General features: G+C 36.9%; 2 protein-coding genes across 2 annotated transcripts; one reads left to right on the top strand and one right to left on the bottom strand.

Annotated features, from left to right (window-relative positions):
* The first annotated feature begins 1,868 nt into the window (after positions 1–1,868).
* Positions 1,869–8,159, top strand: LOC108670630 (flavin reductase (NADPH)). The gene is made up of 5 exons (XM_018158100.2): positions 1,869–2,167; positions 4,255–4,358; positions 5,000–5,091; positions 6,161–6,328; positions 7,421–8,159. The coding sequence occupies exons 1-5, from the start codon at positions 2,033–2,035 to the stop codon at positions 7,576–7,578; spliced, it is 657 nt and encodes a 218-aa protein (XP_018013589.1). The 5' UTR covers positions 1,869–2,032; the 3' UTR covers positions 7,579–8,159.
* Positions 8,160–10,886: 2,727 nt separating this feature from the next.
* On the bottom strand, positions 10,887–16,518 carry LOC125178945. The gene is made up of 3 exons (XM_047883866.1): positions 15,498–16,518; positions 11,615–13,086; positions 10,887–10,895 (listed from the first exon to the last, which is right to left on the bottom strand). The coding sequence occupies exons 1-3, from the start codon at positions 16,516–16,518 to the stop codon at positions 10,887–10,889; spliced, it is 2,502 nt and encodes an 833-aa protein (XP_047739822.1).
* Positions 16,519–16,981: the final 463 nt, after the last annotated feature.

Raw genomic sequence — 16,981 nt, 5'->3', positions numbered from 1 at the left:
CATTGTTGCTGACGCGTAGTGAAGTGTTTTGAGAGTCATGTGAAGGCAACAGAACTTACGTAACGCATACGTTTTTTTTTATAGTTTTTCATTTCTCGATGCGTCCCTAAAGTGTCGGAATATACCGCGTTTACCCTACTTAATTTCGTAAAAATTATGAAAAATTGTACATCTTTTATAAAATTTTTGAAAATCACTCATGAAATGTCAGAATCAATGGTTTCTACTTGAAATTTTTTCTGCCTGAAAGTTAAGATTTCATTAGGTGGCATGTAGATAGGCTACAACTACAAGATTTTAAAATAAAATTTATTTATTTTAAATTCAACCCCTTTGTTCAGTCTATTATATTTATATATTACAGTCACTATCATAAAATATGCAGGTTAAAATTAAAAATTTACTAAAAGGATTTTCTTTGATCCAAGTTACTCTAGTCTCTATTGAGTATAGAGTGACTATAGACTATTGAGTAAATAAATCATAACTAAATTAGGTATATATATTAAAATTGCCCAATGGTACCAATTTTAATTTTGTAAGAAATTTAAACTTTGTTATAAGGTTGTAATATAAGAATGTCATTAAATTTCTTAAATATTTTAGAAGCATATTCAAGGTATCAATGGCTTAGAAGTAGGTATTCAGCTAAGGTATTAAGGTTTTGAATTGCTGTTCTTAATTTCAAAATTTGTTCTTTTCTTAATGTGAATTTTGTTCTCTAATTGAAGAATATAATAAAGAATAGTCAGTAGTTAAAAAAAAACATAGTATTGGAAAGGTTGTTTCACAATTTACCAGCAAGCTCCAAACACCAGTCGGCAGTCACCACTCGGCCTCGGCAGTCGGCACAGTGGTCACCAGTCACCACAAGTCACAACAGCCCTTGTGGCTTGTGCCAAGCCACTCCAGTCTCCAGGAGTCCGCTCAACGGCTCAAGGCTGCAAATAATATGCTTACATATAGTTTTTGCTTCTTCGAGCAAATCAAAGTAATTATAACGATACAATACAACACTGTTCATAGTAGTCAGTAGAGATATTCCATGGCCGGAGGCACACAATTTGAGTCTATGACAAGCAATGATTTCACATCGATTCATCGAAGTTTAAACATACCGGGCAAAGCAGCTGTTTGAACTTTAAAAACATTAACGATGATAGATACTTTGAATTTATAGACGACCGAAGATTCTCTTCACTGCAATTCCAATGTTACTGAAGGACGAATTAATTTTTTTAAAAGGAATTAAGAATACCAAATGGATACAAAAAAGAAGTGTTTGTTCCAACTCAAAGATATGTATCGTCATTAGTTATAAAATGTAGACGATGATATTTAAATGCCGAAACCAAGGTCGGTGCTTCTTTTGTGTGTGTGTGTTTTTTTCAGGCTCACAGTCAGCAGTCTGATTGGGATGGCAGTAGCTTCAGTATCAGATGAAGATTATCGATAGACTGTCGGCAGTGCGTTCTATTCGGTCGATTGCAAGTGTGTAGACTCTCTTTGATGTATACTATTATTGTATAGTGTCAGTAGACGCTAAGTAACTCACAGATGCGCAATGAATTTTAAATTTTCTTGCTCTTCAATCTTTATGTGGTTTGTGCAAATGGTTTATTTTGTGTTTAAAAATTATGACTTGCGTAACCGACGCCAAACAATTTTTTAACATACTGCACAAAATTCATCGCTAGCTTTCATTTATCTAGAAAATTAGTCCTTTTTTCACTTTTTAAACTGTTTTGTCATATATTTTCAAAAAATAATGTGGTCCCTTCGTGTAATTTAAATAAAATTAAAGTACTTCCAATTTGTTGAAATATAATTAATGCTGAACCTAATAAAACGCTTTCAATGAATTACAGAAATACTTAAACGAATTTCTAATTCGTTGATTCGCCCTCAACAATATCATTCTAACGTGTGTTTGATTTTGTAATACTGTGTCCTCACCAGTAACGGTTAGCGTAATATAAGTAGCTGAAAAGAAGAACATTCACTTTTCATTGGTGATTGAAAATATTTAGCGATGAGAATAGCAATATTTGGAGCGACGGGCCAGACTGGCCTGGAGGCCGTGGCCCAGGCGCTGCAGAAGGGCTATGACGTCACGGCTGTCGTCCGCAACCCCGACAAGCTCGCCATACGGGACTCCAAGCTCACTGTTAGTAATTATTAACTAATGAGTAATGTTATTACTAACCTTTTTAATACGCTGCTAAATAGACAGCTATGAATGAAGTGGAACAATTAATTTTAGGGAAGATACGAGATAGACCGATGTAATTGGGAAGCTAATAGAAGTAATTATTTCATGCAGTGAAGTGTGAGATAATCACTATTATTTGACATAGCCCAGAGTAATCGTATCCCGAGAGCGATACACAATCTTATCTCTTCTCGATTCATGCCGTACGTAAATAATGAAGGACCAATCAACGACATCATGAAAGGCCTATACAGCCTAATGAGCGCTGAAAGCGCTATATTATTATATATATATTATTATATCATCATCATTCATGATTTGGTTACATCATTTGTAAGACATGTAAATAACATTCTATGTTTTTGGTGAAAACCATAACGTCATGCAGGCATTATCAGTTTGTTAAAACCATAAATTTGAAAAAAAAATTACAAACGTTTAGGAGACCAACTGCGGCTATGTTTGAGAGTGTGAAGAGATATTTGGAGAACGTGTGGAGGATGAGGGAGAGGAGGAGGATGATAAGAGTGGAGTCTTGAGGAATGGAGGGTTGAGAGAGGGGAGGGTGGGAAGACGTGTGAACGTGCCGCATTGTTTTAGTACGTGGTTTTAATATCTTGCGATTGTCAAATTTTTATATTTTTTCTTAGGACAGCTGTGAATATGGTATATTTGAACTTTTTTGTCAACATAAGAGTGTGAACTTTTAATTTTTTTTATGCTAGTAAAAGTTTTTTAGGCAGCGTGTATGACCGATTTAAAGGTCGTGACCGTAGGTCACCACGCACCCCAATTCCAATTCCAGCTCCATCGTCATTTCAAAATTTCATTAATACAAGTGCCTATTTTCACTCGAACACGGCAGAGCTTTAACCCTAATCAGCCTAACGAGAATAGGTATCAAGAACTAACAAAACTTTCAGATGTTTTGGTTATTAGACTTGCATGGTTTACACCAACCATTCACCTTGAGTTGCAGAAAATTCATTTATATACCAGCGAAGAAATTACCTAAGTTCCAAATCTAAATTAATATTAATAATTTCTTCATCAATACATCAAATTGTCTCAAATTAAGTCCTTGTTATACAAACCACGCATTATTTGACGCAAACCAAACTGTAGGGAAAAATTTTAGCGCGAGCGATGAACGGTTAGCAGGTGGTTTTAGTTAGTGATGAAAGGTGCAGTTGTAGAAATGCGCTGAACTTGTCAAAATACCGACATACTTTTCACTCTTATGTAAATATTCTGACCCAGCTGGGTTCAACATGAAGGCGTATCTGTGCTACTTGCAGAAAGTGTGTCCCAATATGTGTTTTTAGGCGCATTTTCTCATTTTTGGACTAAATTCACTATTGTGCACGCCATGTCCATCCGTCCGTCCGTCCGTCTGTCCGTCCGTGACTTTAAGTTTTCGTCGACGAGAAAATGCGCGCTCTGTCACTCACTGCAGTGAGTACTGAGTTATATTTTTTGACAATATGACCCGTTCACTGTTCAGAGTGTACGCAGCTAGCCAGCCCGCTTGCGACGCAGTCTTAAATCAACAGAATAAATGTTTGAATGGAAGTGACGCCGCGGGGCCAAACATGGGCTTCATCCTGCCTCGGTTGTAGCTGCTGAGTCATGAGTGCGCTCACAAAAATTAATGTGCTATTTTGTCCAAATAGTAACACTTTCTGCATTATCACTGATACACAATTTTCCCTGGGTCTAATTGAGTCAGGATGAATCACACAAGAGTAATCGCTTTTTGTACAAAGTCTCCCTTATTTTGCTGGGTGCGAACCTCGATCCTCGAAGTGCCGAATGCTACAGCGCAGTGTTGTGGGCTTGTGGCTATATGTAAATGACTAAATGATGCTAAATGACTTTATGAAACAGCAATTTCATTTTACCTTATAGGTAAAAAAACTTGACCTATTCTAATTATTATTAAAATGGTTATTATTATTTTTTATCGTCATCATTATTATTATCATCTTTATTATAATTATTATTAATACTATTATTAATTATTATTATATGTAATGGTGCAGGTGGTGCGGGGTGACGTGATGGACGCGGCGAGCCTCACGCCGCTGCTGGAGCACCACGACGCCATCGTCTCCTGCCTCGGCTTCCCGCGGGCCTCTCCCGTTACGTTAGTTCGCTAGTTTATTATTAATAATTACAAACTTTCAATATAAAATATTTTACAATTATTTTCATTTCCCACAAACTAAATTGGAGAATTTGAAAATGCGTTGAAATTATAAATCTAATCCAAATACAATTCTTAGAGTTAAAGTCAAATTTTTGGACGAACGTAAAAATACTAATAAATTATTAGGGGTTTTTCATTGGGAAATACTTGAATATAATAAAGCTAAAAATACTCTAGAATTAACGCTAATAGAATCGTTCGTCATGCCAGTACCATGTTACGAGCAAATTTGTTATGCTTCAAATTATAATAATATATTCAGATGTGGTGGACTGCTAGCATGCTCGAATGTATACGCATTGTGTTGCATATGTCATTCAAATTAATTTGACGAATAACCTTATAAGGTTTTAAAATTACCAATTCCCAAGTATATTAATATCTACTGGTCCTTAGTGTGCCAAGCAATATTAATAGATTTTTTACCTGTAAATTCGTTGACTGAATTATTTAGCTTCACCATGAATGGTTCACCGATGAAACTTATGCATCGCTGTCTGTTTTTATTCACCGTTGAAAGCGATAAATAAGTGAAGGGGATGTAACATAAACTTGCTGAATTTGTGAACGCATTACAGAGGCTACACCGACTCCATGAAAGCCATCGTGGAGGCCATGAGGAAGAACAACATTCGCAAGCTGGTGACGATGACGTCATGGTACACTGACAGTGAGTACCCACATTCTCCTCACTCGTGATGATGACGTCATGGTACACTGACAGTGAGTACCCACATTTTCTTCACTCGTGATGATGACGTCATGGTACACTGACAGTGAGTACCCACATTCGCCTCTACGCTGGTAATAACTACCAGCTTTAATAGGTAGGCTTCACCAACATGTGTCGGAAAGTTTGCAAAGTATACTCCGGTTTCTATCACATCGTCGAGACTTGATATGCGCTTGGAGAAGAAGAAGCGCGCGCTGTGTACAGATGTAAAGTATTGTATGTAAACCGACAATCATTTAGTCAAAACTGCAACTCAAGAAACCTGAACTGGAACTATTGATCCATCGAGACACAGCTTCATGACGAATAAGGCATCCTTTCTTACTACTGACACAGTATGCCATTTATTTGTAAGCCAAACTCGCAATTATTTAACTAAATGAATTTCATAACATTGAAACGTCGGATGAATGATATTTTATTCAAGTAGTGTAAGAAATTGTCTCTTGGGATTTATTTGCTTGCAATATAAATATTCTTTTTTTCACTGTTACCGTAAAAAAATTCGTAGGATTGATCATTATTATATGTAAATTTTTTTAATAGATACAATTTGGTTACCATCAGGGTCACAATTTCAATTGTGTTCAAGTAATAACATTCGATAACAAGTAATTTCAAGTAATAACATTCGTTATTAATAAATCTTTTTCAAAGTTCAACAAAAGTTAAAAACAAAGGGAAATTTATTTACGCATATAAGGTTTTAAGACGGAATATTTTGGCAACAAAAATGTGGCTTAAAGTACCATAAGGAGTATTTAATGAAAATATAAATTTTGTAAATCTTTTTCAAAGTTCAACAAAATTGAAAACAACGGGAACATTTTATACGCATATAAGGTTTTCAGACGGAATATTCTGGCAACAAAAATATGGCCTGTGTGGAGTATTTAATAAAAATATACATTTTCTAAATCTTTTGCAAAGTTCAACAAAAAGTAAAAAACAAAAGGAACTTTTTATACGCATCTTAGGTTTTAAGACAGAAATTTTTCACGTACAGCTACGACAGCTGCAAACGGCGGGTTCTTCGTGAACTGGCTGCTGGTGCCGCTGATCAAGCCTGTGCTGTGCAATATGCGAGCCATGGAGACCTTCCTGAGCGAGCAGTGTCAGGACCTCGACTACACCGTCGTCAGGCCGCCTGGGCTCGGCAAGGGCGATCTATCAGGTGTCTTAAATGACTTAATAATGTGGACAACCAAGTGTCAGAGTGTTGTTCAAATATCAATACTCGTGAAAATGTCGGTATGAAGTATTAATTCTTCGAATAATAGCAGGGATCTTATCTTAGATAATGAGACATACGCACTTTTTTTTAATTCGTTGCTTAGTTGTTGAATTATTTGTTTCATTTAAGATCAGAATTAGTGTAAACCCAAATTTATTCTTCCCAAAAGGGATCAGAAGCAATGCTTTTGGCCGGGTTCACACCACACTGCCGGTCACGTGCCGGGCATATGCCAGTCACGGTACAGTCCAATATTCTTTACTGCATTTATATAGAAGAATTCACATTAACCGTGCGAAGCACATGCCCTGTCCGTGGTGTGAATGCTTATTAGGAAAATGTATTAAAGAATATTGGAGTGGATCGTGACTGGCATATGCCTGGCACGTGCCCGGCAGTGTGGTGTGAACTTTGTTTTATAGTTGTTCATCAATGCGGAACTCCTACAACTTTCATGCACATATAAAGTCTCTATCGCCTCTATAATGTATTTATATTAGCTGTAATTAGTAATCTGCGAGTTAAAAGCTAGAAGTTATCGCTCGAGCCTGATTTATTATACTGATATATGGGAAGTAGGTAGTAATAAGAGTTTGTAGCAACATCCCGCCTGACTTCTTGAATCAAACTTACTAAGAAACAGTTCATTCTTGTGTTAACTTAGTCATAGCCGTTTTGCTCCTCGTTAGTTCATCACCAGCCCTGTACCTGAAAACAATATACTTGCCTCAATTCGTGCTCCATCCTCTCGCTAGCCTCTGAGTTTCAGTATACTTCCAGCATCAATCTTTATCAATCAGCATCAATTATTACAAGTTATCAGCATCAATCTTTACAAGTTATAGGCTGTGGGTGTAACGCTCGAATATGCTATATTATAAATGGTATGTGGGATGTAGAAAGAAACGTGTGAGTGATGAGATAGAAGTTTAACGCTTGAACCTAATATATAATACTTCAAGGTGGGCGGTTGTGGTAATGAAGTAATGTGCGAGTTATTAGCTAAAAGTCTAACGTAACCTGGTGTCGCAGGCAACCCGGTCTCGGTGACAGAGGAAGCGTATTTCGTGAAAGGCAACAAAGGCGCTCACAGGATCCCGCGTGCTGACGTGGCGTCCTTTATGCTGTCGCTGCTCAGCACCAGTCAGTACAACAGGAAGATGATCGCCATGACCACAGCCGTGCTGTAGACCTCAGATTGGTTATTCCAGAGCTGCGACTTTCACAAAAACCAGCAGAAAGCGTCAGATAAATAATCACCATGCTCTATATTGAATGAATATTTGTCATCAAATATTGACACGAAAAAATGTGCTACGATTAGTTTTTTTTAACAACTTGTTACGATGTTTTCACTCGAACTACGTTCCCGAAATATTCACAAAGAAAAATAAAAATACAATAAAACACGGAGCGTTCTTTCTTTAATTATGAACATCTGATGTTAGAAACGTATTTTTACAAATGCCGCGATCTTACACATGTCTACCGGATTTCGAACCAACTAAAGACCAAGTGCATTATTGAGAAATGAGATCAGACAGTTTCACGGAAAATACAGCTCAATTGGCTACAGATTTTATCATAGAAAATGCATAAATACTCGCACTGATTCTATCTTGAGGCATGAAACGCCATGACAGAATTCATGAACCTAGTATCAATTGAGGAGTAAAGGCCACAATTAGTCAAATGGTCAATAGACTGAAAACTGGTTTAAAAGAGGCGAAATAAAGAGGTTTTCCAACATGTGTGGTAATTTCCTGGCTAGCGTGGGCAAATAGACACCTGATTTATAAATAATTTTCTATATTTTATTTCATTACATAGTTCTGTTTGTATCTGAATGATTTTTAGAAATTCTACAACGTTTAGTCAAATAGCGGAGGCTTGCAGTTTTGTTGTAGTACGGATGAAGTGGTGTAACGGAACGCATGTTGATTTTTCATTTGGAGAAATAACTCTCCACTTCATCATTCGAACGTTTTCGAATATCTCTGCTATTTTAAAATTATTTATACGTTGTACAAACGATTCGAGACGTCTACAAATGAATACTGTTGAATGTGTTTAAACATATTGAATGCATGTAAAGTTCTCGAATGAATCTAACAAAATAATTTAAATGTAAAGAAATCGCTCAAGGGCTTAAAAACTGTTCGGTTTACTCATACAAAGAATAACTATAACTCATACTAAGAATTATAATACTCATTCTAAGAATAATGATAAAACATAATATGAATAAACACTTCATCAGCCATTTGTAATTTGGGAATTGCAAAGTAATAAATACTACAATGCTTTCGCTACCGCTGTGGTTTTGCAATGTACTTACAATTCTGACGCGCTCTGATACCACAATTATTTGACTAACGATGATTCATCAAAAAACTCTAAACACATATTTCTTTCGTCACAAAATTTCACGTTGCAAAAAAAGGATTTTAGATGCGCAGATTCAAATTGAGAAGCGAAAGAATTGCGCTTCGTTGATTGTATAATTATTTTAACATCTTAATTGAAAAAATAGCATATGCACTCATGTACCTGATGACTAAACAGTGCGGTGCATGAGGCATGCGGCAAATGCAACACAACAATGTAATTATTAAAAACCAGAACAAATGCGCTTCGCTTGCTTGGAAAGTTAGAAATAAGGCTCCCCTCTGTAAGAATTCACTTTCTAAAGGTATTATAGAGCGCTATAAATTATTTTTATACAAATTTCTAGAGCAATCATTAAGTATTGATTTCTGCTTCCTTATATTCAGAGATAGACGTGAGCTTACTTGCGCTTAGACGTGAGCGTAAGTAAGTAAATTGTAGTAAGCATAGATGTGAGCGTAATCTTGCGCTTACTACAATTTAATATATACACGCGCTCTTCTAATATGGCGTATCCTTCCACGTTTACCTTTCATGGATTACGCAATATATCCGATATCCTCTAATCCTTCCTTGTTGGATGTCTAATTTTTATGCGCTCATTTTATTATTAGAGCAAATAATCAGTGTTTGGTTAAAAAGACAATCATTTGTTGGAAGCCAACGCGACCAGGTCTTATCACCCCGCGACCAGGTCTTATCATCCGTTCAGTGCTCTGTCACTGATATCAGCTGCGTGCATCGCGATATATTGGCAACCTCAGCTTCTGTGCTCCGGTCACCCACTGATGACTAATTGTTACTGACTCTTTACGCAGAATCTTTCTTCAAACAACTGTTGTCGAAGAAAATCACGAATGTACTTTTATGCTTCGTGTACGTGCATTTCTCGTGCTAACGAGGCTTTCTGCATGCCGTTGCTGCTCATCAGCTGTCAAGCAGGACGAGCCGATGCTGACCGCGGCTTCCATCCGCACATTTTTGTAAACCGTAAATTTCAGGTTTAGTATATAATAAATTTAGGAAAAAATACTAATTTTAGTTCATGGCAATATTTTTTCATTATATATAAGTGACCTCGCCGCTTGAGTTTCAGCTACATGCGTCCAACTCACCCAATTCTGAGTATGCGCATGCTCAGAATTAAGAGCCGAGCGCACGCGATATCTCTAATGCCTTTAATTTGTGTTGCCAACGAATCGTATTTCTGATAAGCAACGTAGTTAGCATGATGAACTCCACCGCCCACGCTGAACTACTCACAATGGTGTTGCTGAAAACTGCAGAGGTGAAGAGAGTTAGTACGGTGAGAGCTAAGCAGAACTGTGTACGAGTAGAGTACTTAGTTAGAAGTAAAGAGGAGTACGAGAAGAAAAAATAAATGTGATGAGTGACACAGAGAGGCATGAGAAGAAGTTAATCGTAAGGTAAGGAGAAGCATGATTAGAACAGTACCGTTATAGGTAAGAGTAAAGGGTTGCAACTGCAAGACCGTTGCAGTTGGCTCGTGATTCAAACTCTGTCAACTTGAGCGCTACAAAAGAGCGATTGTATTGCTCGCCCTTCACTAATTCTATTAAGATGTTGACGACAGGATAAACTACAGACATTGTCCCGTACGGGTATACTCGTATGGTCAAGTCAGATGTCAATAAAAGAACGGGGCAACATTTTGCAGCTGAGACGAGAAGTTCTGCTAAAGTAATTTGCGTAGTTTACAAGATGTAGAAACTCAATGACATGTTAATATTTTAGAAAATTTGAAGGTGACTAAAAAGTTTTATTAAGTCAATTCCGGAAGACTGATTTAAATTAAAATATATTAGAACTTCGTACGTGGGAAATCAAACAAAAATCGAAGCGCTAATAATTAATTTTGAGGATAGTCGTGGTAAAGCAAGTATACAAACATGAATATAACGGTCGATCGACCATGAAATGAATGCTATTTATAAAAAAATTATCTACATAAGATGCTAGAAAGGAAGAAGTGAAACTTCGAGACCTCGTTAACATGACCACAAAAGTGGCTTCGCTTTCACATAGCATCAAATGCTTGACATTGAGAATATAAATAAAAAAAAAACACACGCGAGGTTCAAATGAAACATTAGAGTCCCTACATAAACAAACGATTATGATTAAAGCAAGCCATCTAACGTGCTGGGTTTATATTTGCGATGAGGTCACGTTAATGAGTACATTAACGTGCGTTAATGAGGAAATATCTTCTTATTCATAAATCTATTCATGGCGCTTCCAATGAATGTTTTCATGCTTTCAGAATGCTTTAAATGCGGAATTAATTTTCAATTAACTTGCGGAAAAGTTTTATTGCTAAATAAATCATTACAATTAGTAGTTCATACTCATTACTATCAGTAGTTCTGTATTTCATGGTTATGAAAACTCGTCGTGGCAACACTAAAGAAAAACAAAAGTGAGCCAGAATACAAACAACTAATATTTATCTAGTGATTCATGTGGTCCAAAATAATTGCCAATCAATTGAAAATGATAGTTCTGAGAAAAAATTAGAATTTTCGGAAGAAATTCGAAATAGCCAATCAATTATTATTCTTGTTAATGGAGCCCTCAAATTGGAACGATCCCATGGCACCGAAAAGCTACATCCGAATATCGGACAATGATGGATAATAAGGCGTAAATACTTATAAGGTAAAGAAAGAAAGCAATCAAGAAAGATAGGCCTAGTGATGCTGAAATCCTGCATTGCCTGCCGATCGTCCTAAACTTTGCATTTACACCAGAATAATTTTTCTCTGAATAATTTTTTAGTGGAGCATGTGTGCTTATTTTGCTCAAAGGACAAGATACGTTTTTGGGGTATCGAGGATACGTTGAAATTAGTTCATCAATAGCAGATGACATGCGATCCATTTTCTGGAGCAATTCTTGATGACCGGAGCTGGTATCTGGATGAGGTTGCTTGTGGCCTGCAGGTGTAGCCTTGCTAGGTTGAATATTTAAATCTGATTCAGATGCAAGAGCATAAGTGTGAGGTGGTTGATGGTGAGATAAGAGCTTGTCATGAGGCTCTTTGACTTGTGACGTGCAGGATGCTGGAAGTGATTTGGCCTCATTAATAAGAGAGCGAGAAGATTGATGGGCATCAGAAGGAGATGAGGATGTATGATCCGATCCTTTTACCTCCACTTCCGCTGGAAGAGAAGAAAGTTGTTTCTTTTTGTAAATTCCTCCTTTGAATTGTCGTAAGAACATCCTTGAGTACACGCCTCGCTCGCTCTGCAGGCGAGATAAGTCGAGACTTTGTAGAGGATTAAATCCGACTCCTTTGGCGTCCAGTCGACCAGCAGGGCCCTTGATTCCTTCGTTGTCAATGTGATCGTTTGAATCGCTCACGGGCTGCGTATTGCCTTCTGGAAATAAAGGAGTAGGCTTCGTCGGAGCCTCGTTGCAGTCAGCTTTATGAATTGACGAGGAAGTAGACGGGCGATGAGAATTAAATTTCTCGTTCTCATCTTCGTCACGGACGATCATTGTGCCATCGTCATCATCATATTCTTCTTCATCGTCAGAATGATTACTCACTTTATCGAGTTTTTCAAACTCTATTATATCACTGGTACAGTCATCTAGAGCCCCATCATTTTTTTGCTCCTCAATGCGGTCTTGGTCGTTATCATTCTCACGTATTTCAGATGCAATTAACGACTGTACAGGTGCGGGAGTCTCGCTACTCTCGCTCACGATGAGACGAGTCACTTCTGAGTCATCGTCTTGTTCGTAGCTCGTCCTCACGACGTCGCTGTGCACGATTTCGACGATGTTGGCGAAGTGGATTGGAGTTTCCATATCAGGGCTTTTATTCTCTATGGTGGATGCACTTGTTCTCCGTACGTGGAAATGAGGAGGCGATGTTAAGCCTTTATCTGCACAGAACGTTTCCATTGTTTCCTTACTATTGTTATCAGCTTGCCCTTCCACTGGCCCACTGAAGATATCATCGCCGGAATCTTGCTCATGATCGTGCACAGATCTGGATTTTTCATCATCCGCATATATAACTTCATCTTCTATTTTTTCCTGTTCAGTAAATCCCTCAGCATTGATGGCACTAAACTGCATTGTGTTCTCCTGTTGCATCGCTGTTTGTTGTGTGGAGTCGAAATGTTCATTCGTGGTGCAGACGAAGGCGAGGTTGCGTCGGTGCACGACTTCATGTCGAGCTTGACGATCCCCGCTGTCAAGCGTAGACCATTTGTCAGCGACCTCCTGTCCGACCGCTCTGTCTGGCCGCACCCCCGTGGGCGAGATCTGCAGCAGCCCTGGCAAAAATGATAGCTTCATTTGTAAAGCTAGTTCTTCAAAATGGCTATTTATTAATTTGATTAAAAGAAAAGGCTAGTACTTCAAAATAGCTATTTTTAATTTGATTAAAAAAAGGCTAGTACTTCAAAATAGCTATTTATAAATTTGATTAAAAGAAAAGGCTAGTACTTCAAAATAGCTATTTATTAATTTGTTTAACAGAAAAGGTTAGTACTTCAAAATAGCTACTTATAAATTTTATTAGCAGAAAAAGCTACGACTTCAAAATAGCTATTTACAAATTTGATTAACAGAAAAATGTTATCTTATATGGTAGGACGGTAGTAGCTATTTTTTAAATGCATAATTTAGATGGTCCCTATTAAACGGCTTTGATGCTTGGCAGGAGTTATTTGAGAGCTGACGCGACAAATAGCTGTCTGTGGCTAGTTTTATCATATTTTCTATGCTTCATTACCATTTTTTGACCAAAAAAATCCAGAAACTCGCAGTAAATTTACAAAAAAATATCACTATAAATTTTGGAGATTGGGCGCACCACCACAATTTGTAGCATCAAATTCATCCAGCGCCATTTAAGTGATTTAACTGGCATTTAAAACTAAGAACAGCCGGCACAATTTAACCCAGCCATTTCTAGAGCATCTCGAAAACTGACTCGACACTTACGATCATAGTGTGATCATATTTCAGCCTTGATTTATCAGATTAATATTATATTCTACTACAGTAAACTCATAAACGGTTATTTGACCCGTTTGAGTTACTCACTTGAAGTCATTATATCAAAGTTGACGTTCTCATAGTAACAGTGTTAGGGACAGCTTTTAAATATAATAATTTCATCGATAGTTAGGATTGTCATTTTGTTTTTGAGTGAACTATGAAGTCACCTCGTGTAGACCCGCCATGTACCTCGTCATTGTTATGTGATCCACCACAGAGGTTAGTACTTGAATTGTTTATCGTGTGTTGATCTTCGTGTTGATATAGTGGTGGCCTTTTGTTGATATTTAATATTATTATTTATATTAGTTTATCATTGTGTGTTATATTTATTTGTTAGTGTTGCGTTAATTCGAGTCCTTAATTTGTATTTATTTGTGTTTTTCAGCGGGGCTCCGAACCTAGGACATGATTAAGGCAAGGGCTAGAAAGACACGCGGTTTATAGTTTTGTATTTTGTTTTCTTGTATTTATCGTTCATTTTGTTATTATAGTTCTTAACTTAGCAGTGTTTATTCATCCTTTTTATTTGCGATCATTGGCAAAGTGTTCGGGGTCAGATAATGTTTATTTATTGATCAGTCCCCAACAACAGAGCTTGCTGCTTGTGATAAGAAAAGAGTATTTCAAATCACAGTGAATACTATTCATGTTGCCAATAGATAAATGGTATGAAATTACTGATGGGATTTTCTGATAATTAATAAATTACAATTGTGAGACCAGGAGACACAACTACATTTGTTGTGTAAATATTTTCTTTTGAGGATTTCTCATTTCGTTCAGTAAAAGTAGCAAAATTTAAGAGATATTCGATTAAACCTTAAACATATTTTTTGACGCCTTTTGCAGTAAACTGTCTGTGAAAGAATAAATAATTTCACATTTATGAGATCATTCAATGATAGCGCTTCTTAGAAACTTATTTAGAGGATAACAAGTTATCATGCTACAAAGTTGAAACCAAGAAAGCGCTCTAATATGAATTTCAATAGCAACGACGTTTTTTTGTTGTAAACTTCATTTTCTGAGCACTTTCAGAATTTGTGATTTCGAATTTGATTTTACTTCTGGCTTTCATTCTTATGATATTCAGGATGCCATATAAAGTCTTTTTTACATTATGTATCTGTCGATTTGTCCAGGATATGCCAGTCGAAGGATGTTATTTGATTTCGGACATTCAAATGTTACAAACTCTGATGGTGCGGCCAGTCAAAATACTATTTTAGTTTTTTTCACAAGACTGGAACCGCTTTTTTCTGTAGCAATAGAACCTGGGTGGCACCTTCTTATTGAATATATGTTCATGTATGAAAAATATATATGTGATATATATCACATATATATCACATATATCACATATATCGCATCCGCAAAATGTATAATTTGCGGAACTGCAAAATGTATATTTTGCGGAAATATATGTTCCGCAAAATAAAAATCAATAAAATCTATTCATTTACCCAAATACTTTACCGAAAAACCTAATTCAACTATATAAGCTGACAAAATCCAAGCTAGTTTTCGACAGACGCAATTATATTTGAGATAAAATTTATTTATTTTATTTGGATATTGACTGAAGCCATGATCAATACATTTTCAATAAAGAATAACCATATTATATTAAAATGTTTTAGGATATTATTTATTAAATATCATACAATTCTTTAAATACCTGTAGTGCTGGAAACCTGAGAAGTGGGCACCTCGCACAGAGCCGTGCTCACGGCAGCACCCTGGTTCTTGTTTGATTGGTCAATGCCTTGGCGATCAGCTGTATTATCTTCAAAGTAACTATTTTCGTTCATAGATACTTTCAGAATATCATCATCATTTTGTAATGAAATCTCATAATAATCAGAATACTCTTGATGTGATGTTGTATTGATTACTCCGTCGTCTTGCATATGATTATACAACTGATTGTGATCGCTGTATGGCGACGCGGCATACGCCAAGCCTTTATTTCGCACGCCATCTTCACTCACAAAATAAACGTCGTGCTGCGACCCCGTAAATTTATTATCCTCATCGCCTAGGTCATGCTGAGGACTGAGGTCAAACTTGACCTTCTTGCGGTACGTCACAACTGAAGAGGGGTCGTCGTTCTGCGCAACGCTATTTTTCTCGCGCAGATATTGAGCAAATTTGCGAACGGGAGGAGTAGCAGTAGGCGAGCTGTGCCTGGTCTTAAGAATGCTCTTAGGAACGCTTACTGTTGTTTGCCGTGCATATGCCGGAGCCTCGTCCGAGGGGATTGTTTGCACTGAGTCCTTAAGAGAGCACATAAACTTGGTGTCATTTTCGTCGGGGTTTTTCTCTGAGCAGCTGTTTTCATCATCCTTGCGAGAATTTTGTTTATGGGACCATTGGATCTCGTCTAAATCTTCGTTGTCGATCTTCAGTGAAGGATGTGCAACTGAACTTGAAGATTTAGGCGTCTCAGTTTCCAGAAGGCCCACTGTCTTTTGCTTATCTTTGTTTTCATCAACACTGATAAAAGTATCAATTTGCGATTCAGCTTCTTGCCCTGAGGAATTCAACGCCTCAGACTTGTCAGGACTTGTCAGAAAAGCTTTCATTTCACGTTTCACCGTAAACCTTTCACTGTTAATATCTTGGACAGTATTTGTGCAGTTTATCAACAAAGAGTTGATGCGGTTCAGGTCTGAAATCAAACTTGAACCGGCAAGCATCCTGACAAATTTTCCGCAAAATCCTCTGTACAATTTGGTCTACTTAATAGTTCTGTAAATTTGAGGCAAGTAATTGAGAACATCTATAGTGAAAATTGATCGAACATTTCCGTAGATTCAATTGTATAAACTGCTGTCTAAACTCTGCTTACTATGGTCCAGCTAGTTTAAAATTTGATGAGAATATCAATTAAAAATATCTACGCTTATTTCCCGTCTTTTTTAAAACAAAAAGGTTAAAATTTATTTCTCAGCAAATATTCTCTAGCAGCGTCGGATCACTGTTGGATCACCCTCAAGAACACTGCCTTAGATTATCTCAAAAGAACACATATGCATTACACTGTCATTATTGAGACGTTGTAGAATTTTATAAAGTATTTAAAATTTTAAACGTCTTTTAATTATAAAAATGCATTCACATCAGTCCAAGCAAATTTAGACCTACAACTGACAGCTGTCT

This window comes from Hyalella azteca, unplaced genomic scaffold (genome assembly GCF_000764305.2).
Source record: "Hyalella azteca isolate HAZT.00-mixed unplaced genomic scaffold, Hazt_2.0.2 contig13886, whole genome shotgun sequence".
In the NCBI taxonomy this organism is placed as follows: Eukaryota; Metazoa; Arthropoda; class Malacostraca; order Amphipoda; family Hyalellidae; genus Hyalella; species Hyalella azteca.
This window is presented reverse-complemented; position numbering and strand designations above follow the sequence as displayed.

Coding starts and splice junctions, on each gene's coding strand:
- LOC108670630 (XM_018158100.2), top strand. CDS start 2,033: ATGAGAATAGCAATATTTGGAGCGACGGGCCAGACTGGCCTGGAGGCC. Junction 5,092..6,160: donor GACGTCATGGTACACTGACA/GTGAGTACCCAC, acceptor TTTCACGTACAG/CTACGACAGCTGCAAACGGC. Junction 6,329..7,420: donor CGGCAAGGGCGATCTATCAG/GTGTCTTAAATG, acceptor CTGGTGTCGCAG/GCAACCCGGTCTCGGTGACA.
- LOC125178945 (XM_047883866.1), bottom strand. CDS start 16,518: ATGCTTGCCGGTTCAAGTTTGATTTCAGACCTGAACCGCATCAACTCT. Junction 13,087..15,497: donor TCAGGTTTCCAGCACTACAG/GTATTTAAAGAA, acceptor CATTTTTGCCAG/GGCTGCTGCAGATCTCGCCC.